This window comes from Equus asinus, chromosome 24 (assembly GCF_041296235.1).
Source record: "Equus asinus isolate D_3611 breed Donkey chromosome 24, EquAss-T2T_v2, whole genome shotgun sequence".
In the NCBI taxonomy this organism is placed as follows: domain Eukaryota; kingdom Metazoa; phylum Chordata; class Mammalia; order Perissodactyla; family Equidae; genus Equus; species Equus asinus.
The window spans coordinates 22,920,431-22,948,219 of NC_091813.1; the positions used below are offsets into that span (position 1 = coordinate 22,920,431).

Genomic DNA, 27,789 nt, shown 5'->3' on the forward strand with positions numbered 1-27,789 from the left:
CCTCCGTGTACACTTAACTGGCACCAAAAGGCCTCAGAAGCAAGGAATGAAGTCCGGAATGGAGACTTCACGTCGTCATTTGTATTCATTTCTTAGGAGTTAAGTTTCCTCATGTAGTACATCATCTGTTAATAACAATTCCCTTTTTGTTTTCTGCAGAAAAACACAGAGGAAGACAACTCAGGGAGAACGTTGGGTTGGGAGCCGGGGCACTTGCTGCTCACCATCTGCACCGTGCGCAGCATCGAGCAGCTCCTGCCGTTCTTCAACGTACTCAGCCAAGTCTTCAACAGCAAAGTCACCAGCCGATGTGTAGGACACTCAGGGAGCCCCATCCTCTACTCCAACACCTTCCCTAATAAGGACATGAAACTGGAAAACAACAAACCATCTTCCAGCAAAGCCAGGCAAAAAATAGAAGAGATGGTAGAAAAAGATTTTCTGGAAGGGGTGATAAAAACTTGAGCACCACAAGCGGTTCCATTTAGTTTAAATGTAAATGTAATTATTTAAAACATTGCTCTGAGTTGTATAGCTTTTCTTTTTTTGTATGTAACAACACATTTCAGGTTGTATTTAATTTAAATATTTGTAAATAAGAGCAAATGTCTGATTGTGGCCTGAATCAAGTTTAAATATTGTTGGCTCATATTGATTATGGTGCCTAAGAGAGATCGATATATACATATATAGTCCATTGTTTTATTGTCCTGAGTTGTCTTAAACCTGCAAAATACACACTGCACATTTTTTTGTATTGGTTTCAAGCTTTGTTTAATTTGGATTGGTTGGGGTTTTTTTCTTTCTGTTATTAACCACATTCTAGTATCAGAATGGCGTCGCGTGTCTGTCAGAGGCTTGGTGTGATGTATTACAGTTTTCTCCCACACACCTTCCCTAAGAGGAGTAACGAGCAATTGAGCCTGGGCCATGCATCCTCTAAGTGTAGGAGGAGCATCTCAACCTGAGGACGGGGGAGATGTACGGCCTCTGTGTTCACACCTCTCAGTTCCTAGTGATGTCAATCCAAGAGGTAAGTCACTTCAGAATCGCTCTGAAGACTCTGCTGTGGAAAAATTGGTTGCATAAGGTCTTCTCCCCCCTCCCCGTTTGTGTCAACAATGGTGAATACTGCAAAATGACAGCTTGGTTAGGCAACAGTGAGAGAAAAGACATCCAAAGGAGTTGGTAATAAATAAGATTTAATTTTCCAGCAGCCCTCATGGATTTTTCTCTATGTATATTATAAAGTTAATGATTGAATCATATACTTAAGCCCCAAAATTTTACATTAGTGAGACTGAAATCAGAGGTAAGTTTCATTTTTAAAAAACTGAATTTAACAAATATAAGGCTTACCTATTTTTAAAGAATTATTCTGGTAGTGTTTGAGAAAAACAATCAAATCTAGAAACAATCCAGTACAGTGCATCATAAACATGATTATAAATGTGTTTAAACTTGTCACAATAACGGCAGTATTCTTGTTTTGTATAAAAATTTTTAAATCCAGTTTTTCAAGAATATAACAGTCATCTTCAGAACCCTGGATGGGGTCATTCTCCAACTCCTCCAGCCAGCTGAAACACTGCCAAGCTCACTTCATGGGCAAGGCTGTCTGCACTTTCCTGCGAGGTACAGTAAAGATGAGATGAGAAAGACACAGCATCTGCCAGGTTACCTGCAACTCTGAGGGAAGAGGAGGGAGCTTCCTGATTTTGTTTCACTAACATATTCACATGAAAACTTTCCCTTTTTTTCATCTTTCAGTAACAAATTCCAAGAACCTTAAATAAATGGAAAATAAGTCAAATTCTTCCAAATCAGGTAAGTTCTTAGTTAATAAAATCAGATTATAAAATTAGTTATCATTCCAAAACTCTGAATAAATTCAACAGTCCTTAAAGGCCAGAAGAAGACCACAATTAGCCTAAGAGTAAGTAACTCTCAAGGCCCCTGTTTTCCTCGCCTCATCCACAGGGATATTTATTCACTGTATTCTCAAATGGCCCAAGCTTCTGCCAAAAAGCGGTCAGCTACCACATAAACTAATTGTAGATTTCTCCTTCTGAGCCCCTTTCAACCCACTCTACTTTGCCTCAGCTGTGCAGACGCTTTTATCAAGGGTATGAGATGATGGAGAAGAGTGCGTGGAGAAGGAAAATTATAAAAATCCAGACCACAAAGTCTTGACCTATCAGGAAAACAGTAGAGGCACAGAGCAAGGCTATCATTTAAAGGAGGGAAATATTTTGAAAAAAATCAAGAGTCCAGATTCAAAGATGAATTTCAAAAAGCATGGATGTTGGTACCAGCTGATTTAGAAATGGAACTCAAATCTAGTTGTTCTCATAAAACAACAGGATTAAGTTTTTAAAGGAGAAAAAAAGGATAATCCACTTTAGGCTGCATAAGCTTAACATATGTCACAGTAAGTATCTATTAGTTATTCATGCCACAGTTAGAAATATGACCCTTTCAAGAAGTCTAGAATGAATCAAGAACATTTGGGGAAATAAACTAAACGGGTCTAATTTTGTTCAACTATATAACTACTACTGATGAAAATAACTTTGTAGTCGTAATGTGAACCTAAAAGGCTCCATAAGCAAATCTCAAAGACATTAAATCCTTAATTATCAGATTCCAACACTATTAAAATAGTTTTCCTTTCTCTCCTCCTCCCCCTCCCGCTACCTCTGTTGTCAGCCTCTCGCTGCCCACTTTCTCACCAGCACTGTCCCAGCTTACTTGCGAGTCTGCTTCCGCATAGACTCGGACAACATCTTCAGTACCAGAGGGTCGAACAAAAGCCCGCGAAAGCTTGTACTTCTTCACCAGGTCATTGATTGCCTCCTGTAGTCCTGGGGGTGTCACTGCTTGTCTTTCAGCATCAGTGGTGCTAATAACTTGCCTGTCTGCAACCTATGCACAAGCATTTCGTACCTGTTACTATTATTCAGGCATTTAACCTGTTCAACATAATTCCTGCCATAAGATTACAGCCATCTCATTGAATATTAACAGACTTACATTTCAGCTTACTGGACCACAAAGTACAGTCATACATCACTTAATGACAGGGATACAGTCTGAGATGCGTCATTAGGCCGTTTCGTCATTGTGCGAACATCATAGAACACAAACCTAGATTGGTATAGCCTACCACACACCTAGGCTACGTGGTACTAATCTCATGGGACCACCATCGTATAAGCGGTCCGTCAGTGACCCGAAACGTCATTTTGTGGTGCACAACTGTACAAGACGGAGATAGCAAGGTACCAGATTAAGCATAAAGTGAAACTGCACTACAATTCTATCATTTTTATTTCTGTCAAAATCAAGGTTATTAAGTTCATTTGTATAGCTTCTGTTTCTTCAGTCTATAAAGAATTACCTTTATCAAACAGAGGTAACATTTTCCTTCTGTCTTATAGTTACCACTAAAATAATGGCCAGTAAATATTGTAGGACTTAGTCAGTGAGCAAATAACCTTAGGTATTTAAAAAAAGAGGATAGGGGCTGGCCCTGTGGCCTAATGGTGGTTTGGCACGCTCCACTTCGGCAGTGAAGGTTCGGATCCCAGGCGTGGACCTACACTACTCGTCAGCTATGCTGTGGCAGCGACCCACATATAAAGTGAAGGAAGACTGGCACAGATGTTACCTCAGGGCTGATCTTCCTCAGCAGAAAAAAGAGGAGGACTGGCACAGATGTTCACTCAGAGCTAACCTTCCTCACCAAAAGAAGTAGAAAAAGGATAAGTGGCAACCTGTTTATGTAAGACTCTCCTAAATATGCCAAAAGCTGATCTGAACAATCAGCAGCCATTTCTGTGAATTCTGGCTTTAATATCTCTAATTGTCTTCACAAATTCTGTTGATGAATGTGTAAACTGGTATTGTATAGAAATAAATTAGCATTTATTTGAATTGCCTTTAAAAAATTCTCCCTTTGAGCCTAAAGATTCTATTTCTCAGCACCTAACCTCAGGAAATACTCTTGTGAACCAAGAATAATGCAAAGGAAATATTTTAACTTAAAATGATAGGCTATGTGGGATTTGCTTCAAAATAATATGGGAGAAGGCGTAGGGCAATAGTTGAAATCTGTTGAAGCTGTGTACATAGGGGTTCGTTATTTTGTTCTCTCTACATCTATATCTATTTTGAATTTTCCATAATAAAATTTTTTTAAAAAAGTGATACATATCATTATTTATAATAAAGTTGGAAACCAAATACTTCTCAAATAATAGAATGGTTAAGAGCTGTTCCATACTTTCTAAAGATGAGAGACAATACAGTTAGATGATGTAAGGCATTATATTCTGTGCAGTATGTATGTATAGAATGAAAGATGACACACTTGGGAAATATTTCTATATAGAGATTTGAGATAATGGGTTTCAGCTAGTTATTTATCAGAAAAGAAGTAATTTTAAAATCTCGCTCACACCTTAACTTTGAGCTGTCTGTTTGGAAGATCCGTGTAGAGAGCATCCCACTCTTGTACAGTCAGGCCCTTCAGAGCCAAGACTGCCTCAATCACCAGCATGTCAGAAATAGCATCACCAGCGGCCTACGAGATAGACAGGGACACACAATGGAAGAAACCACTGTAATACAAGCGAAGCTTGCATATGAATGCTCTCTTAGAAAACCAATCACAGTATCCTGTGCTTCCTCCTACCTGCAAGCAGCATTATTCACTGGAGTGTGCGGATAAATATGAACAATACTGAGGGAAAGATAAAGATGTCTGTGGAAGACAACAATGAAAGGTATACAAAAAAATATTAAAACTAGCTCTTGAGAAACTTGCCTTTCATCTTCCTCATCTATAAAATTAGACTGTACTGAATTACTCTTAAGGTTTCAGCATTAACATTCTATGACTCAAATCTTTCTTTATAACTAGGTCACTTTTGAGATTATACCATCCCGATGGAAGGCATCATGTGTAGTGGAGAAATAGGAGCTTTGGTGTAAGACACAGCTGAAGTTGCAGTCCTACTCTGCCACTTAGTAGCTCTAAGCCCTCTGTTTCTTCATTTATAATAACCCCTCTCCCTGTGTTACTGCAAGGATTACACGATGGGGTAAGTGCCCAATATGTGGAAGACGCTCAAACGTGAATTCCACCGCTTTTCCCTGTCCCAGACTTTGCTTGCTCTGCCACTGCCATACTCTGCACTGCCACTGACCCACATATGTACGCTCAGTAACTGAACCTGTTGCCTCTAGGTGGAAACTCCTCATTACACTTGAAATTTCTCATCATAAAATGGGGGAGGAGGGAAGCACGTGAGTGTTCGTCAGTGCTTTGCCATGTGAGTCTTAACTGCATAAACCACTGTTGCAAGGAAGCCGCCGGGACTTCTCCACGCTAACTTTATACAGCGCACGAGCCTCTGTGCACCTTCTGAATACAGCAAAAGGAACCAGTTCTGACCTGGTTAAACAAGTCAATAACATTTGCAAGCATCTGAGCAGCTTTCCTTTTCTTATCTTCTAATTCTTTCGCTAGTTGTTTTATCTTCATTTCAGCAGCTTTACTAAACAGGACCTGCAATGACAGCATACAAAATCACAAACACTATCCATGCCCCAGTCTAAGGACTATTATCCTAGTTAAACCACTTGAAATTCTCAATGCATCTGGAGAAACTGAGGGAAAAATAATGGCTGACCCAGGATGTATGAAATTAACATAAGATCAAATCAGAACCCAAAAAATACTACCGGGGGGAAAAATCCTTTATAGACTATAAAACTGCTTATCAAAATTTAAAGAGCTGACTACAAAATACCACCTTGGCAAAGGTAATGTACATGATGAGCTCAGTTTGTCTGCCTCTCAGCCAGCTACATCAGGTCTGTGCAAGCACATTCCTTAAGCCTGTCTGTATCCGTTTTACTCTGAAGAACATAGTTCATTGCAACTAGTACAGTTTTCTTGTCCTAAAATTTTTAAGGATATAAGTAAGCTAGCCAAAAGTAGAAGGAGGGTTCATCATATTTATCATATGGCAAAGAGTGCCATGGATATTTACTACAGTATATGTCAGGTTCCTCCAGATGCCTGTAATTCTGAAATGCCTTGCCCATGATTTTAGTTCCCGAGAGGCCCAATACTGAGGACTAGCGGCACACTATGCTCAGTCAATGGAGGAAATACAGGTTTGTTGGGAAACTGCGGGGTGCAGGCTCGTCGCCGGTCTGACCAGAACACAGCCATCCCCGTTCACTTTCCCTGCCCCAGCAGAGCTGACCAGCTGCAAGAGACCTGACGGCCTGCGAAGCCTAAAATATTTCCTATCTGCCCTTTAAAATCATTTACCAACCCCTGCATTAATTAGATTACTGAAGTTATATTTTAATTGTATCTCCTAAGAAATTTTTATTTTTCTTCTTAGATTCATGGCCTCTAGAAGCCAATTTTAAATTAATAAGGAAAATTATCTGACCTAGATAACATTTTCTGTTGGCAACTTTAAATCCATTTCTGAAATGGGGTGAGGTATAAAAACTTTTTAAAATCCTGAACCTTATAAATATACTAAAAGCCACTTAATATGCTTTAAAATGGTGAATTTTATGGTATGTGAATTATCTCAAAAAAAATTTAAACATTCGATCTGCAAAGAGCCATTAATTTTATATGTGTATTGCTAGTTACTTTAAACTCATTTCCAATTGTTTATAATTTAATTCTCAAGCTTTCCAACACTTTTCAATTCACCACAGCTACTGAACTTTCCTTTTACCACCTAAGGCCAGTTGAAGGAAAATATTTTAAATGATGTACAAACAATCTGCTTACTGGAAGAAAATTAACAACTGCGTATTTTCTTAAGAAACTGTCATAAGAACAAATTAGTATTATCACTTCACATTCAAAGATCATTACACTCTAAGAGAGCCACCGTTTCACAACACATAAGAATATATTCAGTTACCCAAATAATCTTATTCTACCACCATCCCAATCATTTCAAAGTAGAATATTACCTATTACTACCCAGATAGAGGATTCTCATTAAAAAAAGTGCCAGCTAAAGCCAGTTATAATTGTTTAAGAGAACTTACTGTGCCGTGCCCATTTGCTTCAAAATAAACCCCAACGTCGAACTCTTGAGCCTTATGGTGCAAATGTTTTACACCCGTTTTAGTACAATAGACAGGTACCTATAACACACATTTAAAGAAACACAAGAGCAGTTATTCAATCGGCAAATATCGTGTACTTACTATCCCAGGGATACAACAGGGAACAAAATCTGGAGCTCAGTCTAGTGAGGAAGACAAGCAATTAAAATACAAAGAGGTAAATGTTACTATGAGGCAGCGAAGATGAGGGCCCTCTTATAAGATAAAGATTACAAGTTGGGGAGTGAAGTGATCTAATTGTTTCAGAAAGTTCAGTTTAGCTACGGTGTAGAGAATGGCTTAGAGTAGGTGTCTGCAAGATTTGACTATAAAGAGCCAGATAATATTTTAGGCTTTGCAAGCATATGGTCCCTGTCACAACTGCTCTATCTGCCACTGATGCAAAAGCGGCTAGAAAACAAAGGAGTGTGGCTGTATTGCAGTAAAACTATTTATAAACAGGTGGCAGGCTGGGTTTGGCCCACAGGCCACTGTTTGCTAACCCCTGGCTTAGAAGGTTAAAAGACAGGATCAGGCAGGAGGTGTCTAGGACTAACCCCGTAAGAACCGGCGGGTGGGCTAGCAGCAGTGGGTAGTGGAAGTCTCGGACGGATCTGAGAGAGAAGGATGGTTAAGAAAGACTGACAGCAGCAGTGCAGACGAGAGGTCAGGATCAGGTAAGATGGGCAGCTGATGGCACTGAGGAGACCTCGGGGTGGCTAGGGCTACAGATAGGTAATCCGTAAGAGAGTGGGTCGAGAAGGAAGTTTCCGATGTATTCAGTTCCTTAAACAGGGTATCTTACCTATAAGAAATTTTTAAGACAGAAAATAAGAAAATACTAAAACAATAACCCAAGTACTGAGAATCCCTGTGAGAGGCAGCCAAGTGGGCCCCACACAGAGTCCCTTGAGTGAGTTTTCTGTGACCAGATAGTTGTCACTGCCACAGACTAGCAGCCTCCAGATGTGTTTTATTTTGCCTACCCACTATTTCTTTTAAATTCTGAAGCAGGTGCCAAGACTTAAAAAGCAGGAAATCCACATGAAAATTCAGATTTTCCGCTTCTCTTGAAGAATCTCACTACAGGTGACAGCAGCTGGCCCATGTGGTCCAGGCACACTCTTCCTAGTCCTGTCCACCGGCTGCACTCACTGCACCCATCCAGAACTGCCGCAAGCTGACTGCCATTCCTGCTTTACAAAGAATGGGAAGGCAACAAGAGTAAAATGCAGGAATTTGAAAGGGATACACAAAAGTTGGAAAATATTACACTAGCTAGTAAGAAAGAGTGAAGACAAACAGCCCAATCTGGGCCATGACCCCTCTGCCTCAGAGCAGGTAACTCAGAGATGGTCGTCTGGTGGATGTTAGGGAAATAATCAGAAACAAGATCTGTCAACTCAGAAAATTTCTCCACAGAAGAAAAGTAAGAAAACAGTTTTATCACTGAATAAGTGATGAAGATTTTAGGCTGGTTAATTTTAAAAACTGCAGATGAGAAGGAGACTCTGAGGAGTGGAATTTGCTTGCCTTTTGATGAGAGACATTTGCATTTGTGAAGGAAGTCTCCATCTGTGGGGGGTGTCCCCTCTCTGCACCAGGAGGAAGGCGGGATGGCCTTATCTCTGGAAACTCTTAATGGGGAAGGCAACGACTTAAGTTGTTTACTGTCTGGCAACCTCATGTAACTGACTCCCCCCCCAACATCCTCCTTTGTCTTTAGCTGAAGATAACATTTAAGCAGTGGCTTCTGCCATTTACTTAATCTGGTTTGATTCGTATCTGAAAGTTATAGGACCACCCAATAACCAGACCCTACCCGCACTGATACCATTTTAACAACTTTTTTACATATTCTTTCCTTTGTCTTGTAAAGAGATAAGTCACATACCTGTGCCTTAAATTTAGCCCTACTCTCAACTCATGTTCGCAGCAGCAACTCTTTACTGCCCATGGGTCCTGTCCCCATGCTATTCCACACTATTTTCTAAATAAAAGAGCACTACTGCCAGACCTTGAGAGTCCAAGAAATCTTTCTTTCAACTCCTCGGCTCACCGACCCCGCATCAATAAGCACTAAGCCAGGCTGTGGTGCACATCACAGGCAATCCGCTAAGAGACAGAAATCTCACCCTTTATACAGCTACAGATGACTAGGGACCAAGATTGTCTCCTTGACCAAACTTCAGGCTCCTCTGAGCCTGAACAGGTCCTGTCCTTGGGCATGTCTCCGAGAGCCCAATTTTAGCTAGGATCTTGCTGAATCAGCTTAACCAGAATGCCCTGCCCTCCCTATCTGACGGAAGTCCTCATTCTCCTGTACCATCCCGGGAAATATCTGATCACCCAGGCCTGCCTTCAGCAAAAGTCTGTTAGGTCGGTTAAGCCAGAATCCTCCCTGACCCCTGATGATTCCTCTCAATCATTTTCCACCCACTGCCCCGCTCCCCCACACCTTGCTCCCTGGCCTCAAAATCCCCACTTTTCCTTGTTTTCTCAGGAGTTGAGCCCAGTGTCTCTCTCCCACTGCAAAACCCCATGACAATAGTCCATATACCTATTGAATAGGCCTACTTCTCAAGAAGACTTCACAGTACCATTTGTCACACAGTTTGTCCCAAATTTCCGTGATAACTGGGGTGGCCATCAGTGTTAGCTAACTGCCCTTACCCAAAGGACTAATAAAACTCCTAGCTCTGTGACAAGCAGCTAGGTGTCCGGCTCCAAGCTGTAACTAAGTGAAACTCTCAGGAGACTGGGAGACAGGGGTGCTATGTTCCCTGATGTTTACATTTGAAAGAGGTGACTCCAGGCCCTGAGGGACAACATTCCTGAGCAGTCAGACTGGCTTATTAGGCCTTTAAAAAGATTCACATTCATTACAAAGGGGCAGAGAAGGAATTTACAAGTCTCATAAAATAAATGCTCTAAGACAAGGAAGGGGGAAAGTGTCTCCCTTTTTGCATCAAGGACAATTTTTTTTTTTAATTTGTTTCTTATTTTTGATTTCTTTTTACCCTTAAATAGACAAGAGCTCACCTTCATGCACTACAACCTATTCACTTTGATGAGGGCATTATTTTCCTCACAGAAACCTCTTACAATAGAATATGATTATTAAGAAGCTACCAGAAAACGGAAATGGTTCGATACCTTCATAACTTCTTCAAGATACCGTGTTGAACTTCCATTTGCATATGCAGTTTGTACAACACCAATATTCAAACTTTCTCCAATCTAGACAAAAACAATGATAATTATCTTGCTATCAAAATTAAAGACCCTGAAAAAGCAAACCTATACTGAGAGTTCTAAAGGATGACAAAATCATCAGCCAGTTCAGCTGTGCCTTAGTTTACCCAATAAATGACTCACTGAAAATTTATGCGTATGCCAGAAAAAAAGCTAAAATACTTCTGAGCATTATATAAAGCAAAAAGGAATCTTTCTGCAAAGAAGTCTGTGGTTTCTTGATCTTCACCTCTTTAGTTTTTTAATAAAAGAATTTACTGAATTCTTAAGTATACCTCTTCCAGATTATAATGATTACTTCCCATTACATCCTATATTTGAGGGTAGCCCGAGATTTCCAAAGGAGCAGAACAGAACAACTCTCTCCCACGTACTGAGCTTACCACGATCACAGGACATCAGTCTCTCAGAGGATGAGCCTTTCTGTTTAAACTTGAGGCTCTGGGCAGTGACAGGGGAACTCATTAAAGTGTGAGTTATGAAGAAATCAAAACTTCATAAAGCCTCAAATCATAAAACTTTCCCACTCTCAGGAAGAAAAGAGTACCTTCAGGTTCCAAAACTGGGGCCCCAATGTTGAAAGGATTGGAATTACCACTTTTTTCCCTATTTTCTGGCCACAAATGTAAGGAACTTCCCATAAATTGTGCCTTTGAGACATTCAAATGACTGTTTGATACAGAATCATTTCACCGGTAAGTCTTGTTTTAAAGGGCATCAATCTGCCCACCATACCTCCACCAGGAGCTCTTTAAGGAAACTGCTAATGAGTGTTGCTATCTTGTCTCCATCTATGAGATGAAAGTGGCCATCGGCGTCACTGTAGTAGTAAACAATTCTGTCTGCATCTCCATCAAAGGAACAGCATCTTTCATTGGACTTCATTTCCATTCCTACCACACAGAATAATTTAAAGTGCACCTCAGTCTAAGAAATGGGACTAAAACTCAATATAAAAAGTTTCAGGTTTTTCTCTTACACTAGTTACAAGGGAAAAATTTTGCACTAAAGTATGATCACAAGTGGCCTTATGTGTTACATGTAAGCACGTCCACTGTGATTTTTCAAGAGGTGTTTAAAATTACCCTTCTAAGTAAAAACCAATGTCTTCATCTTTAAATAGTACAAAAGTTTACTGTAGTTTTTACAGGATAAATTCTTTCAGAGCTAACTGAAAAAGGAGCATTCAAAATCCATCTATGCTGGAGGGATATAAAATAATGTTCCATTGTATAAAAGTTTGGCAAGACAGTTTCCCACACAGTACAGGTATTTTGGAACGCAATTTACCTTGTACCACGGTGTCCTGTACATAAAAAAATAATCAGCAATAGATGAGCTATGTGCTTTGATATAATTGATAGAAGTAATGTTTATCTGTTCACATCATCAATAATGAGAAACATCGGTAATTAAGAGCAAAGAATTACAACCTGTGACATAAATGGCTTGTGTAATTTACATAAAGTTATCGAAACCTCAGCCATTGTCACATCAAATTTATTGGAAAATGTTTCTGTTCCTTAGCCCTGACAGCAGCAGACTGACAAATCAATATGAGGCAACTAAGAAGTGACAGGCATTTGAGTGGCATATGAATAGGAGGTTGACTGTGGGCCCAGGCAGGCTTTAGGAAAGCGAGGCCTATGGTTTTGTTCCTGCTGCAGCCCCCGTGCCTAGCAGGAGAGGAAGAGCCCACGATTTAGTGAAGGGACAGATGAGGGACACAGAACTCACCTGTCAGCAAAGTAAGGGTCAAAACAAGGAATTCAATGAAAAGTAGCTCAAACTGGTTGATTAAACTGAAAATTTAAATGCTTACTACAGTGAGACAGAATAACATGAACGAGAGGAAACTGGAGGAGGTGTGGTGTTCTGAAGGACACATGTCCTGTCTGAAGGGGGTCGGAGCTACTCCACCGCAGCCGATTAACACCATGTGAGAATGGACATTTTCTGATTTCAGTAAAGAGAAGCCAGAGATTCCAATATTTAAGTGAAATCACGTAATTTTTAAATGGTGGCAACTAATGCAATTAAACATACAGACACACAGACAGCAGACAAAACAAAACACACCTGCAAGATAGGTTTGGCCACGGGCTATTTCGGATCGACAGTGCAGCTAAATACAGAACATCTCTGACTACAATTACAACATAACAAAGGGTCTTCCCTCCTGACCTGCCCACTGTGGAAACTCTGACTTTCCAGACAATTATCATTAAGCAGAGTGGCAATCCATCTCCAGTGTGTCTAAATCAGGCAAGGTGGAAATAATGCTACTTACTATTGCTGTCCCTGAGACAGTGATTCTCAAAGTGTCATCCCCAGACCAGCACCAGCAACTAAGCTTGGGCACTTGACAGAAATGCAAATTCCTGTCCGAGTCCAGACCTACAGATCAGACCTGCGCGCTAACCACCCCTCCAGGCGATTCTGATGCACGCTCAAGTCTGAGAATCAGTGCCCTAGAACACCAATTCCTAATTTTGATCTCCCCACCCGATCTCCTGGACACTGTGAGGAGCTGTGTGACTTACAGACAAAGAGAGGAGACCATATTTTGAGTGGCACTGACGAGTGGGAAGATGTCCAGATGTCTAAAAGTGGCAGAGCCAGTACTAGCCACAGGACTCCTAACTCACCAGGCCACCTGTTTGTACATGAGATTGGTTTCAAAGAGCTCTAAAAACACATTTTTTACATACCCTGTGGAGGTCTCTGATGACTTTTCACAAAGTCGGCCCCGCATAAATGATTGAGTTTCCCTTTCGTCCCGTCATTAAACAGCTGCACGGACAGTCCCTGGGAGAAGTAGGGCTCCATTTCTCTCAGCTTCAGGGCCCCCACGCCATTTGCACAGTCAACCTTAAGGGATCGATATTCATTTCCACCACAGAAAGCCTTAAAAGGAAAAGACATGGAAGAAAGATTTCAAGTTATAAAAGGAAAACTGAAGCATAAAGCATATATATGCATATGTAAACATCTTCCTTTACTTCAGTTAACTCATCTATTTTAACTCAAGAAACTAAAGGGTACACACATTCAGATGAAAACTGTAAAACCAAAGTAAAATTTTAAAACACCTTTTTTTGGATACTGTTTGATACCTGGAAGACAAGCCTTCTCAACAGCAGACGCCTCAAGTGAGACGCGAACAGCACCTACACTAACTCTCCGAGCAAACTCCCTGAGCCAGCGCTTATGATAACCACAAGACCACGACACGTCCTCTCCCCCAGCGATGTCAGAAGGCAGCACTGCCTTGCCAAGTAAATGCCAACACACAGTTAGCACCACACAAGGGCCAGACCTCCTGGAGCCCTACAAAGAAAAAGGAGATCAGCCGCATTTTGCGAAAAAGGAGGAGGAGGAGTGACAAACTATCTGATTACAATAAATTGTTCAACTGATGTTATTTCACTCATTTGCTTCAACTCTAACCATTCAAGAGACGTTCACCTGTTTGGTGAGTTCCACAAAGGCCGTGGAGAGTTTCTGGTAGTAACCGTCTATGGTGGCCTCTCCATACCGGCCACTGCTGTTTCGACAGTACACCATGTAGTGCAGCTGGGGCGTGGTTAACAAGCCGTAATCTGGCAGAGAAATACAAAAAGCAATTTACGTTTCTTAATAAAGAAAAAAAGTTTAAATGGATTTATACAGTATGGATTTCAGAGTGACAAATCCTCTTTAAGAAAAGACATCTCAGAAAACATAAAAACGCTAACTTTCAAATTATCCAGACATATGCACAAATATCCACTGGAATCAATACAACTGCATGTCATATTGTGATTTATAATAAGAAATATATATTTGGTCTTTGTCCCCATTCATGGCAGAGCTTCTAAACACCTGGAATTTCCCAAGCCTGAGAGCAATAAAGGTGTCTTGTTGCATTAATGAGGTGACTTTAGAAATACCCCTGGGTAACCCAGGGATGGGGCTGGTTGCCAGGGAACCAACCTTGTGATTACAGAGGGAATTTTCAGTCATCCCCTACCTTACTCCCCCTCAACTCCAGGGAGGGGAGAGGAGTGGGGCTAGAGATTGAAATCAAACACCAACGGCCAATGATGTCATCAACCATGCCTATGTAATGAAGTCTCCATAAAAATCAAAAAGGACAGGGTTCCAGGTTGGTGGATATGTAGAGATTGAGGAGAAAGGCGTGCCCAGAGGTCACAGAAGCTCCATGCCCCTTCCCACATACCTTGCCCTATGCATCTCTTCCATCTGGCTGTTCCTGAGTTACATCTTTTTAATAAACCAGTATTGTAGAAAGTAAAATGTTTCTCTGAGTTCTGTAAGCCACTCTAGCATGGTAATTGAACTCAGAAGGAAGTTGTCAGAAGCCCCAGGTGATAAGCATCTGAAGCAGGGCGGGGGTTGGGGGGGGTGCGGTGAGCAAGTCTTGTGGGACTGAGCCCTTAACCCGTGGGATCTGACCTTACCTCTAGGTAGACAGAGACAGAATTGACTTAACTGGTGGTGGTGGAAAAAACACAGAATCGATACATACTCAATTCTAAAAGAAATATGAACCCCTATTGACAGCAAAAAGCAATCATTTAGTATAGACAGGTAACAATGTAAAAATAGAGCAATACAGAAAACTAATAATTGAGATCTATTTCCAGTAACATTGCAAACTATGTAATTCAGAAGAAAGGAATTCGTTAAAAAGAATTGCAGTGCCAACAAGTTATAGAGGAATTTGGCCAAAATGTATTTGAAGAGAGGAACTCCGAGATTGAAGCTAAAGGACACCAGTTTTGCTCTGAGGGCATTTCTTGAAACTAGAAACAGAGCTATGGTTTTCAGTGCAAAAAGTCCATGCTAGTCTAAGATGGGAAACCCAGTGGCAGACAAGGTCCTCATGAAGCTAAAGCCCCAAAGGACTATCCTTCAGTGCAAGGGTGAGTGAGAAGTGAGTCTTCCCCAGGTGCCCACCCCAGGAGGGCCGACTTGGCACTGAGCAGAGAAGAGGGGGAAAACCTAGCCCTGAGAGCTGTCACCACAAGGAGAGGCATCCCACAGATCTCCAGCCCAAGTTCACATAACCACAGAGTCCAAAAGAACCTTGTCATCCACCAGCCAGGTTGTAACCCCAGGCACCCAGCAGAACCAAATACTAAACTGCCAGAGAAATGGACCTTCACTGTGAACCTCAAAAATGTCCCACAAATAACTTTCCAAGAAAAACAAACGGCTTACAGTCAATAGCTCAACACATGAGAAAGGCACCATGAGCAAGATTCAGGAGAAACAGACAGCGGAGATGGACCAATACCCAATAAATATTCAGATGACTAAATCCATCAGTGGTCTTTACGGTCAAGCAGACGAGTTTGGACTGGAGGCAAAAAGTCACTTTAAGTTTTCAAGCCTGCAGTTATACAGTGGAAATGGTATGTTATGACAGCAACTTTGGCTCTGTATAAGGATTAGAAGGGAGGAGGTGGAGGAGCTCAAAAAGGTGGGTAAGAGCTTAGACCAGCTTAATGGAGGTGTATAAGGAGAGGAAAATGATATTCCAAAGGACATCCTGAAAGACAGAACAAAGGATTTTGTAATCAATATCACCAAATAAACATTTACTTAATGACAATCATATACAGTTACTCAATAAAAAGCATCACCCCCCCTATAATCTCCATAATATATAAAGAACTCACACAGCTCAACAACAAAAAAACAAACAACCCAATCAAAAAGTGGGCAGGGGACATGAACAGACATTTCTCCAAAGAAGATATACGGATGGCCAATAGACACATGAAAAGATGCTCATCATCACTAATCATTAGGAAAATGCAAATCAAAACTACACTAAGATATCACCTTACACCCATTAGATCGGCAAAAATATCCAAAACCAAGAGTGACAAATGTTGGAGAGGTTGTGGAGAAAAAGGAACCCTAATTCACTGTTGGTGGGAATGCAAACTGGTACAGCCACTGTGGAAAACAGTAGGGAGATTTCTCAAAAAGTTAAAAATACAAATACCTTACGACCCAGCCATCCCACTACTGGGTATCTATCCTAAGAACCTGAAATCAGCAATTCCAAGAGTCCCATGCACCCCTATGTTCATCGCAGCATTATTTACAATAGCCAAGACATGGAACCAACCTAAGTGTCCAGCAACTGATGATTGGATAAAGAAGATAAGGTATATATACACAATGGAATACTACTCAGCCATAAAAAAAGACAAAATCGTCCCATTCGCATCGACATGGATGGATCTTGAGGGTATTATGTTAAGCGAAATAAGCCAGACAGAGAAAGACGAACTCTGTATGACTCCACTCATAGGTGGAAGTTAACATACAGACAAGGAGAACTGATGGGTGGTTACCAGGGAAAAGGGGGGGTCGGGGGAGGGCACAAAGGGTGAAGTGGTGTACCCACAACATGACTGACAATAACGTACAACTGAAATCTCAGAAGGTTGTAATCTATCATAATCTTAATCAAAAAAAAAAAAAAAAGCATCACCACCTATTCCACTGATTGACCCAGAAACCACTCTTCCCAGCTCTGTCCTCAACACTTATCACAAAATCCTTTGAATTTGGTACCAATTCCAGGTTTTCCATTTCTCTATCACCACTCTTGCATGAACTACTGCACAGTCTCCTAGCTGGTCTCTTTTCCTTTCTTATAACCTCCCTGTTCTCTCTAAAACACAGCCAGAGTGACCGCCTTAAAATGAAAATACGATAATATTTCATGCATAAAATCCTTCAATGGAGTCCCGCTGCATTTGGAAAAAAACTCAAACCCTTACCATGACCTAGAAGGCTTGGAATGCTCTGGACCCTGCCTCCCTCCCTAACCTTACCTTCCCCCAGCTGCCCCCATCCTCCTGTGCAGCAGCTATGTTAACCTTTCACTTCCTGAAATACATTAAGCTGAAGACAGCAATAAGGGAAAAGTTTAAAAAAAAAGCCACTCTCAAATTTTTCCAGACTACAACACTAGAAAAGTAATGGCTGTAGAGACAGACTGGCAGCGCTAAAAAGGTTAAGCATTCCGGGGATGGCAGAAAGAACGCAGTTTGGGCAGGGTGAAGCTGGAGTAAAGGCCTGCAGGCAACCTAAGTGCAGACATCACTCGGACCAGTGCCTTACAAACTGCCTCTCAGCGGTCCTGGAACCTACTTAGGGAGACACAACCAGCATTTCTGCGTTTTTAATGAAGCAGATGAATGCATGTTGTGTAAAATTGGTATTGTCTATTGAAACTTCTGTTTCAGTTATACACACAAGGACACATACACACGTCACGATACTAAGTGGGTTTCTTACTATGAGTTGTGATAGACAGTGAAATAGACTTCCGGAGCGCTGTACACGGCAGGTAGTCAAAAATTTCATGAGCTAATGAATGAATGAAGGAATACACGTGGCCGGAGCTATGGGAGGAAAGACGATCACTCACAAATCATGCAGAACGAGAGAGGCAAGGAATGCCCAGATCAAGACAGGCAGAAGAGGAGCCCGCAGAGAAGCAGCAAGGAACAACAGTGAAGGCAGCAGAAGCGTAAAGACAGGAAGGGGAGGCCACAGCGTGGAGAGCCACCAAGTCATCAACTGAAATAAAAACACTCAAATATAAATCCTGAAAGGATCCCGTTGAGTCTCTGCCCAAGCTACGAATCCTCTCCCCAGAAAAGTGCATGCCAGGGAACACTGTGCCAGCTGTGTCAAGAGGCCCACAGGGTCCCTGCAGCTTAAGCGCACACTCAGTTCAGAGCAGCCACTGGATGTGGCAATGAGAATTCAGAGGGTCGGGCAGACGTGTCACTGGAGGGGCAAGGATGGAGGCTTGCCTGCGGGAGGCCGCCTCATGCCTAGAGGAGCAAGCAGAGAACAAGCCCCTGAACTGCTGGAAGAGGCCAGACTAACCGTGAAGGGAGGGAATGCACAGGAGCTGGAAAGGAGGGTGGCAAAGGTCAAGAGAAGATACTTTTAAATAAGAAAGATGTGACACTAGGAAAATTCACCTCCCAGCACAGTGGAGCTATTGCGGTCACAAGGGACATGACTGAGGTGAGAAGAGGATTCTAGCCTATGTTTTGTTGCATTTATTCTTCTTCATTTGAGAAAATAGGAAAAACCACCTGTCAAAACTTAAAATGGTGATTACAAGTAGGCCAAAGATGTTTTCCATCACTATTTGACAGGTAACAGCTGATTCCACACACACTCAGCTACCAGGGAACACCTGAGCACAAAAGCGCCCCAGAATGCACATCATCAAGTAATTTCAAGGGTGTTTATATGAGGAAATGCAGCCTCACTAAACTGAAGGGAGTTGTTCAGCATCAGAGTTTCCTACACATTATCTCCTATTGGTAAAACAAAATATGCATGCCCACAAAAATTTCTTTAATTTAAATATAAATAGCTAGTATTTTATATCTAGAAGTGCATTTTTTAAAACCTTTTTTATCAGTATTTTCAAACTTTTATAAAATAAACATGTACTACTTTTGTAATTTAAAAAAACTTTTAAGATTAATTTAATTTACGACTCAGGATAAGTACATACCATGAAATTGACCTCCTAAAACAGTCACGCCATCTATCACAGACTGGGACAGTCTCTCACTGCTGGGCCTACGAAAGAAACAGAAGAAAACAGTACATCCTGTCCTGAAACCAAGAGCTGCTAGTTGTGAAAGCAAATGAGGAACTGTGTGTTACAAATGTTCGAATAATAAGTTTATTGTATTTGAACTGAAATCTGTCAAGTCTGAATTCTGAAAAGATAATACAGATAGAGTATAAGCATTTTCCAGTAGCCTTTCACAACGTGTTTCTTCGAAAGATTTTGGCTTTTAAATGAATTTAGAAAACAGATCTCAGGGATACACTAGTTACACCATATCCAAATACCTTCCCACGTTTGACCGAAATAGCATATACACTGCCTGAGAACAGTAACAATAAATACTGAATGCATAGTGTGCGCAATCCAGTACCGGGCCCCAAACCCCCAGGGATATAAAACCTATTTTTCATTTTAAGTCAGAACCAATTACTTACCTATCTAACTGAAAATAAAGCAGATCATTATATAACTGCCTTGTAGAAAAAGATGTTCTGTATCATTTGACTTAGTTAATAAGTAAGAGGCAAATACATGCGGGGCGGCTTTACTGTGGGATAATAATTTGCTTCAGAACATACGTCACTTGGCTATTTCTGCTACTTATAAATCCTTGACCAGCGGCACCATGAAGTCCCTCTGGTACCATGTCAAGGGTAAAACACCAGTCCAAGCCATTAGGAGACTGAGCAGAAATTTCCTTTAGAAAGAATCTCTAGCTAAAACCAGATATTAAGAAAAAGAGAATGCTTCTGTTTCAAAGCACCCCTTTTTTATATCTTTTAAAAAAATATCTTTTTGTAAAGGAAAGCAAAAGGTGACAAATAAGACAAATATGTAGAAATGACACCGACTGTTAATGTTTCCAGTGAAGTCCAGCATAGGAAAATATTAACTATATGAACCAACAATAACACAGATTATAAAGTAAATCTCTAAAAATAAGGAGTTAAAATCACGTGTTCTCACTGTATACAGGAAAAGTAAACCTATAGAAGTAAGGGAATAGGAGACACTTTTTAGTGCTTCTCTTGTGCCAGGAAATAGGTATTTTGTGTACATTAGTTCATGCAATCCTCACAAAAACCCTCGCTAGGCCTTATCATCAACAGTTTCGAGATGAGCAAACGGAAGCTGCAAAGGGTTCCGTAAGCTGCTCAAATCCTATCGCGAGGTTAGAGTTGGGGTGTGGACACCCAAACCCAAGCTGCAGGAGTGACTGGGCTCCTGCATCCTACTAAACAGGCCGGGGCATGTCCACTCAATTCTTCCGCTTTGTCAAGAGGGGACCAAAACCGCTGCCATCATCTAGACTGAGTCCCCAACGCCGCTTCCACCATAACTCTGACGGTCACCTGGTGTCTCTGCCAATCACTACGAAGGCCTCTTGCTGCAGGTTCACGGCTGCCTTCTCGCTGATGTCCATCAACACCCTCCACACATCTCGTTCCTCAGCGTTTGCCAAACAGGTAGCATGTTCCTCCCAGGATGGTGCCAACATTTCACCCAAAGGATCGACCAATTTTACACCATTGTCTTCCTTAAAAGAAAAACCAACAATAAGCCATCTGTGCATACCCATGAGGGCGAGCTGAGGAAGTAAACTCAAGTTGTTTTTCCCCCTAAAGAAGACAGTGCTGGTTGAACAGCTCCACTGGCGACCACTACTGCATGCCAGGCACCAGAGACAAGGTGTTTGGGATACATGACCTCGGAAAATCCTCAGGACACACGAGCCAATGTAAGCGACAATCTCATCACTCCAGTCTAACTTTGAGAAAACGGAGATTCAGAGCAGGTACTGTGCCTATGTTCATACAGCTAATCAGTGTCAGTGCTGATATTAAAACATCAAGTCTATCTGACGCTTAAACCCAACAGCGGCTATGCGACAGCAGCTTTGTTAAAAGGCTGTCATCTGTGCAATCGCCATCCATTAACTGACAAGGGGACAAGTGGAGCAGACGGAGGGCACCTAGAGATCCTTGTCGCTAGGACTCTGGACTCTAAGAACACACAGCCAGTGTGTCAACCAGCGGGTGGCAAAGAAGCTGAAAACTGACCCCTAATTTTGTTCTGCTCATGTTTATGGAAAGAAAGAGTGTCATTCAGAGTGAATATCAACTGAAGGAAACAGCTCAGGATTGTTTTAAGCAGTGGTTCTGGAACTAGCAATAAATGTGGGGTTCTGCCAACAAGTCATGGACCAGTCACAGCGATGTGGACACTGACACAGTGACAGCACTCCCTGGTCAGAAGCCAGACAGGGACTGTTCTCCTGTTCAGGGGGAAGAGGAGGTACAATCCTTCACCGACCTCACAGCTTTACCTTGCTGCTGATTTACCTACAAAGGCAAAAATCTCACACCCTAGTAACCACACAGAAGCATCGTTTCCAAACCACGGAGTAGTGAGCCACGGGCGGTACAGAATGAAACAGCTAAACTACGTCAAAAGGAATACCTTGGGGGCCGGCCTTAACCATGGCCGAGTGGTTAAGTTAGGGCGCTCCGCTGCAGGCAGCCCAGTGTTTCGTCAGTTCGAATCCTGGGCACGGACAGGTACCACTCATCAAGCCACGGTGAGGCAGCGTCCCACATGCCACAACTAGAAGGACCCACAACTAAGAATATACAACTATGTACAGGGGGGCTTTGGGGAGAAAAAGGGAAAAAAAAAAAGGAATACCTTGATTAAAAACTTAATTGTCACGAACACTATGATGGTCGTCAATATCCTGCCCAAAGCTCACTTTTGGATCCCTGAAGCCACTTGTTTGGCTGTTCATTCATACCAGGAAACTACTCCTAGCTACAGAAAACTTGTCTGAAAATTTTCAAAATGTGCTATCGTTTCAAAAGTTTGCCCTTTCCCCAACTCTGCCTCCAATCTCCATCTCTGCTCAATCAACAGAGGCAACGCTTCTTATTACTGACGCTGTCTCAAAACCACCAACTTGGAAGGACATTCTGTTATTTCTCTAATATGGACAGTCTCCAAAAAATGACAGCCTCATTTCATTCTCTCCACACCCTCTAAAGAGTCATGACCTAAATGACCACTCATTAAGAAAAAGTCGTTGCAAATCCAAAGGCACCTAACCACGAGAAAGCACAGTCCTAGAATCAGAATTTGTACTTTGGGTCAAACTGCTCAGACACGACGGTCTGAGGTGGTAAATAAAGCTGCCTTATCGGAGCACTGAGGGCGTTACCTCAGGGTTATGCGACGCTGTTACCATGACTCCTATGGTCGACTTTGTCTGTTTAGACCTCAGGACAGCTAATAATCCCATGCGAAACATGACATGGTCCAGACGTTCTGCTTTCGTGCGAAATCCAGCAGTCCCGTATTGGAGAACGAGTCCATCGGGCTTGGCGTGCAATGCTGAGTGTTTTCTAACAGCCTCTGGATCCATGTCTACAAAATTAAGCAATATTTTTCAGGCATAATAAGAAACCTTTCAAGGACATTTGCTTCAAAAACTGCCACCCCAAACTAATAGGTTGGCCTCATTCTGAACCCCCCCAAAGAACGGCACGTTTGAGAGAGAGTGGCAGAATGGGTCCCAGAAGATCCTGCCCCACTTGTACTGTCCGCTCCAGGGCAGACTCAGGCCCAAAATCCGAGTGTCCCCAACTCATCTCCCATTTTGGCTCCAGGGCTATTCCTGGACCCAGGGCGAACTGAAAATGGTCCACTCGCAACTAAAATGAAGATTCTACACCCAGATTCAGAGACTCCTGAGATCAAAGATCACCTCATTTTACAAATGGGAGCACTTAAGCCTGGGGCTCAGTTAAATAACCTAAATTTACATGGGTAGCTGGTGACTGACTGAGGCCTCAGATCATATTCTCAATCGACTGGGCTAGGAATCCAAAATATCTGGGAAATCTGTGTGGTTCTTTTGCTATTCCTCCCAGGCTACAGAGACATATTCCCAAAGGCAAACAAAGGACAACAGCCTCCTCTCCAAGACTGCCCGGACCTCCTAACACACTCTGCAAGAGATTTTTCTTTTTTACTTTTCCTTTTTTTTTTTTTGAGGAAGATTAGCCCTGAGCTAACATCTGCTGCCAATCCTCCTCTTTTTGCTGAGGAAGAGTGGCCCTGAGCTAACATCCGTGCCCATCTTCCTCTGCTTTATATGTGGGATGCCTACCACAGCATGGCTTTTGCCAAGCGGTGCCATGTCCACACCCGGGATCCGAACCAGCGAACCCCGGGTGGCTGAAGCAGAACGTGCACACTTAACCCCTGAGCCACCGGCTGGCTTCGGGATTTTTTCCATTTTCAGAACAATCAGGACCCCCTTCTAACTTAAGCTCTGAAACTAGCAACATCTTCCTTTTACCTTTAATTCAAAAAAACAAACATCAGCCCTTGGCCCTCTAGCAGCACTTCCCTCTCTGGGATAGTCCATTTTCAGTAGAACTTGGGGTTGCCAACTTAGTTGTATGTACTATTCACTTCCCGGGTCAGTCCCATTCCCAATTAGCCCAGAGATGAGCAGCAGTCCCACAGCTACTAGCCCCACTATCTTCTTTTCTTTATTGTCCTTCATTGCTTCAATGAACAGAAGTTAAAGGAAATGGTGAAAAATGGTCGCTCTTAGCCAGGTGGAAAAAGCTGGCATTCAGCAAGCTAATTTATTTCGGTCCAAAGTGATCAAATCTCTTTCACAAGCATGAACACATTTTATTAACTGACCAGTCAGTAATGCATCATGATTATTCATAAGGGCGTAAACCAGTCCTGCTAAATTCAGAAAGTCTTCTTTAAAAGAAAAAAAGCTAAGATAAAATGCTCCCACTCTTTAATGCGTTTTAGGTCCTAAAACTACTTTCAGTGAGTATGCGAATGATTTTATTATTATTATTTCCAGATCCAAACAGTGTCCACTCTAAGTAAGTTACGAGTCGCCCCCCTCCCTCCATTCAGTCTTCAACAGCCGGTTCGCTGCCCTCTCCTCCCAGCCCGCTGACCGCCGCACGTTTCCCGGCTCTCGCCCCCAGGCCCCCGCCCAGGCCGGGGACTCGACCGCCCGGCGCGAGACCCTCGGCCGGCCCCACGTCCGCTGCCGAGGCGCAGCGGCGGGAGGGAGTGCCGTCGCGGCCGTGGGCCAGGCCGCCAGCCCGCGGGGCGGCCGCAGCCCTGCAGCCCGGCCCGAGCCGCCCGCCGCCCAGCCCCGGGGCCCGCTCACCTCCCGGCGCAGCAGCTGCCTTGCGGCGGCGCCCGGCCCGGGACTGCGCCCTCGGACCCGCAGACGTGGCCCTGCGTGGCTTCCGGCCCGGCGCCACGCCCCCCGGCCAATCACGGCGGGGGAGGGTCCGCTGGCCCCGCCCCTCGCCGGGCTCGCGCCGCTCGCGGCGGCGGAACTGCGGATGCGGCTGCGGCTGCGGGCGGGCTCGGGGCTGTACCCACTGAGCGACCAGGCAGGGTGAGCCCCCGCGCTGGCCGGGGGAGCGGGCCGAGGTCGTGGGCCGTCCGTGCTGCGACCGGCAGCTACACAGCCCCGCCTCCAAATTCGGGACTCAGGGTGGCAGGCCCCCCCTCGGGAACCCTGGGAAGCCGGGTTCCTAGCGGTCCCGGGGAGGGAGGGACCAGCCCCCGCTCGGGGCCTCTATCAAGGTGGCCTCGGCCGCGGTGAGCGCCCCCCGCCTGCCCTCGTCCCCCTCTCCATTCTCGAGGTTCGGCTCCCAAACCTTTGACTCCGCGAAGCGTCCCGGGCCGCCGCTGCCTCCGCACGCCCCCTCCCAGCTCGCGCTGAGCGTCTTTTCATTGGTTCACCTGAAAGACCCCGCTCAGCCTGCGCCCCTCGGGGCAGAGGCCGGGTGCAGCCGAGCCGTCCGGAACGGCCAGGCTGGCGCCCCGGGCCGGTGTGGCTCCCGGGACAGGCGCAAGGCCCACGCGGGAGGGGTCCTTGGCGCTGGGGCTGAGGGGCGGCAACTGGCGCCGGGAACGCCGGGCCTCGAGACCCCGGAGCTCCGCCCGCCGGCACTGCGGGCCCCCACCTGAGCCTGAGACCCGGCGGGACTCGGCCCCCGGGCCCCTGCCTGTCCCAGGGTTCAGGCTTGCAGAGCGCCTGCGGGTGTGGTTTGCCAGCCACCTGCCACGGAGTGATTGGGGACACTTGTTGAAAGTCCGGATTCCTGGATCTAGATGGGAAGCGGGGGTGTAGGGTGGGGGCGGCCCTGGGAGTCTGCATTTTAACGAAGCATCTTGAGGGATGTTGTTCATTCTAGATTTGGGGGTCAGGAGATGGAGGAGAAGCGTGAGTGTCCCGGCTTGTGCCCCTAGCTCTCGGTGCCTCGCGCTCCTGCAAAACCGCTTCCACCGAAAGGGACCTGCGAGAAATTCATTGGACGCCGCCGACAGTGACAAACCCAGTGCCCCTGGCCTTTCCAGTTTTCCTGGCAGGTTGATTTCGAGGCAGCATGTCCGCTTCAATGAAAGAATGCCTTCAGCTTCAGCTGCTGGAGATGGAAATGCTGTTTTCTATGTTTCCTAACCAAGGAGAAGTAAAACTGGAAGATGTGAATGCCCTGACCAATATTAAGAGATACTTGGAAGGCACAAGGGAGGCGCTGCCACCAAAAATTGAATTTGTGATTACACTGCAGATTGAGGAGCCCAAGGTAAGCGCCCTGAGTTGTTTTAATTGTTGCGAGGTGCCCGGTTCTTACTGGAAACTCTTGGAACATGAGCTTCCTGTCCAGGAAGCAGAGAAGATTCCAGATGCATATTTCCTTTACTTGTTTGAAAGCAAATATGGGTGCCCTGTAAATTGTCTTCAATAAATATCCTGAATTTTATGTAAAATGTGCACCTTTTTAACCAATCTGCCTAGTGTTTTTATTAAAAACATCTTGCAGTTTTATACTACCATTATTGTTCTGTTCGCTCGTTCAGTTTTTTACCCATCCCGCTGCTGTGGTATGGACTGTCTTGTCCATGTATCATGATTTTCACAAATCTAAATATTACCTTTAGCAAAATTGCCTTTTAAGGAGTGAATGACTGTTTCTTTGGTGACACTATGACACAGAATGCAAATACGGATGGAAAATCTGCATACTAAAAATGAATTTACCTTCATTTTCTGATCCATTCATCTCCAGCAGCATTAGCACAGCGTAGGTAACAGTGGCCGAATTGTTTGAGAACCCCTCTTCCAGCTATCCCCAACTCATCCTTCAGTTGTCGTCCTTCAGAGACTTCCTAGTTCCCCAGGCTGGATTCAGTCTATCTTGGTTACTCGTTGTAGAGGGTCCCTATGCTTTTCGTGGCAATGCCTCTCACCATTGAAATTAAATACTTGCCATGTGTAATTTGTTTACTATCATCTCCTTCACTAGGCTCTGGACTTCATGAAGGGCAGAATAGTGTCTAGCTTCTTCACTTCTTTATTCCAGCATAGGGTACCTGGTACATTGTAAGTGCTCAGTAAAGTGGGTAATTGGAAGGAATAGTGTATGTAAAATACCTACTACACTGTCTGGCCCGTAGCTGACATTTAGTAGCAATAACTCTTACATTTATCAAAATCATGCAGTTGCCATTGATACCCTAGCTTATGTGATGTTATGGTACTTAACTCTATTTGGTTTTCATTCTAAGGTGAAAATTGATTTGCAAGTGAGCATGCCTCACGGCTACCCCTGTGCAGCGCTGCAGCTGTTTGGACGCTCCTCTGAACTCGACAGACAACAGCAGCTCCTTCTCAACAAAGGTCTCACTTCTTACATTGAGACTTTTGATCCAGGTGAGCTCTGTGTCTGTGCGGCAATCCAGTGGTTACAGGACAACAGTGCCCCATATTTCCTAAACAGAAAGCTTGCCTATGAACCATCTGCACAAGCAAAGCCGGTCAAGAACACGTTCCTCCGAATGTGGATCTACAGTCACCATATATATCAGCAGGACCTAAGGAAGAAGATTTTGGATGTTGGGAAAAGGTTAGATGTGACTGGATTTTGCATGACAGGAAAGCCTGGTATAATCTGTGTGGAGGGCTTCAAAGAGCACTGTGAGGAGTTCTGGCATACCATCAGGTATCCCAACTGGAAACACATTTCCTGCAAGCATGCCGAGAGCATGGAGACAGAGGGAAATGGGGAGGACCTGCGCCTTTTCCATTCTTTTGAAGAATTACTCCTTGAGGCCCATGGGGACTATGGGTTAAGGAATGACTACCACATGAACCTGGGTCAGTTTTTAGAATTTCTCAGAAAACACAAAAGTGAGCATGTTTTCCAGATACTATTTGGTATTGAAAGCAAAAGTTCAGACTCCTAGGAAGCTGTTAAGAGGCTTATGCTTGTAATGTCGCTAAGTCAGTATTTTTGTTAATAAGACCAAAATAAAAGAGCTAGTGGATGTTCAGCATCCTCTGTGAGAAACCGAGCTCCAGAAATTTCACCTGGTAATGAAACACACAGGCCTTTTAACTTTATAACAGTGCAATTGTCATGCTGTCTCTATCTTCTTGTGTTGAGAATTATTTAAGTGTAAATTAATAAAAAAACAGTCAATTTCACCGTGAAGCTGCTTTGATTAAAGAGGAGTCCCAAGCCTGTGGTTAATGTCAGTAGTCGAATTGCGGCTCTGAACTCAGAAATGTGAGTAACACCTCTCCCTCTCATGATGCTGGCACCCAGGTGACACCCCACATTGTCTTTCCTTCATTGTTGGAGATGAAGTCTACATCATGTAAAATAAGAAGAAAGAGAGTGCTCATGTTC

The 27,789-nt window shown here is 43.6% G+C and overlaps 3 protein-coding genes across 18 annotated transcripts in view; 2 read left to right on the top strand and 1 right to left on the bottom strand.

Moving 5' to 3' along the window:
- The window catches only part of DOP1A (DOP1 leucine zipper like protein A), a 91,175-nt gene extending 90,414 nt beyond the window's left edge, over positions 1–761 (top strand). For all 15 annotated transcript variants that reach the window (XM_070496664.1, XM_070496657.1, XM_070496665.1 and 12 more), the window contains one exon: positions 160–761. In XM_070496664.1, coding sequence (XP_070352765.1) covers positions 160–465 — 306 coding nt within the window. In that variant the 3' untranslated portion in view covers positions 466–761. The remainder of the gene's footprint in view (positions 1–159) is intronic.
- Positions 537–24,362, bottom strand: PGM3 (phosphoglucomutase 3). Its single transcript, XM_044757511.2, has 13 exons — positions 24,249–24,362; positions 22,257–22,462; positions 20,398–20,582; positions 18,983–19,050; positions 13,879–14,012; positions 13,122–13,317; positions 11,146–11,303; positions 10,312–10,395; positions 7,096–7,194; positions 5,459–5,572; positions 4,463–4,585; positions 2,752–2,925; positions 537–1,628 (listed from the first exon to the last, which is right to left on the bottom strand). The coding sequence occupies exons 2-13, from the start codon at positions 22,458–22,460 to the stop codon at positions 1,557–1,559; spliced, it is 1,611 nt and encodes a 536-aa protein (XP_044613446.1). The 5' UTR covers positions 22,461–22,462; positions 24,249–24,362; the 3' UTR covers positions 537–1,556.
- A 10-nt stretch (positions 24,363–24,372) lies between these two features.
- On the top strand, positions 24,373–27,789 carry RWDD2A (RWD domain containing 2A). Of its 2 annotated transcripts, none has more exons than XM_070496668.1 (3): positions 24,373–24,485; positions 25,291–25,683; positions 26,666–27,789. In XM_070496668.1, exons 2-3 carry the CDS (start codon positions 25,483–25,485, stop codon positions 27,341–27,343), a joined length of 879 nt encoding a protein of 292 aa, XP_070352769.1. In that variant the 5' UTR covers positions 24,373–24,485; positions 25,291–25,482; the 3' UTR covers positions 27,344–27,789. The 2 variants fall into 2 exon arrangements, with proteins under 2 accessions (XP_070352769.1, XP_014708623.1); XM_014853137.3 differs by having other exon boundaries at positions 24,408–24,691; positions 26,666–27,625.

Coding starts and splice junctions, on each gene's coding strand:
- PGM3 (XM_044757511.2), bottom strand. CDS start 22,460: ATGGATCCAGAGGCTGTTAGAAAACACTCAGCATTGCACGCCAAGCCC. Junction 14,013..18,982: donor TTTAGGAGGTCAATTTCATG/GTATGTACTTAT, acceptor TTTCTCTGCCAG/ATTACGGCTTGTTAACCACG. Junction 1,629..2,751: donor ATGCGGAAGCAGACTCGCAA/GTAAGCTGGGAC, acceptor TGTACCTCGCAG/GAAAGTGCAGACAGCCTTGC.
- RWDD2A (XM_070496668.1), top strand. CDS start 25,483: ATGTCCGCTTCAATGAAAGAATGCCTTCAGCTTCAGCTGCTGGAGATG. Junction 25,684..26,665: donor TGCAGATTGAGGAGCCCAAG/GTAAGCGCCCTG, acceptor TTTCATTCTAAG/GTGAAAATTGATTTGCAAGT.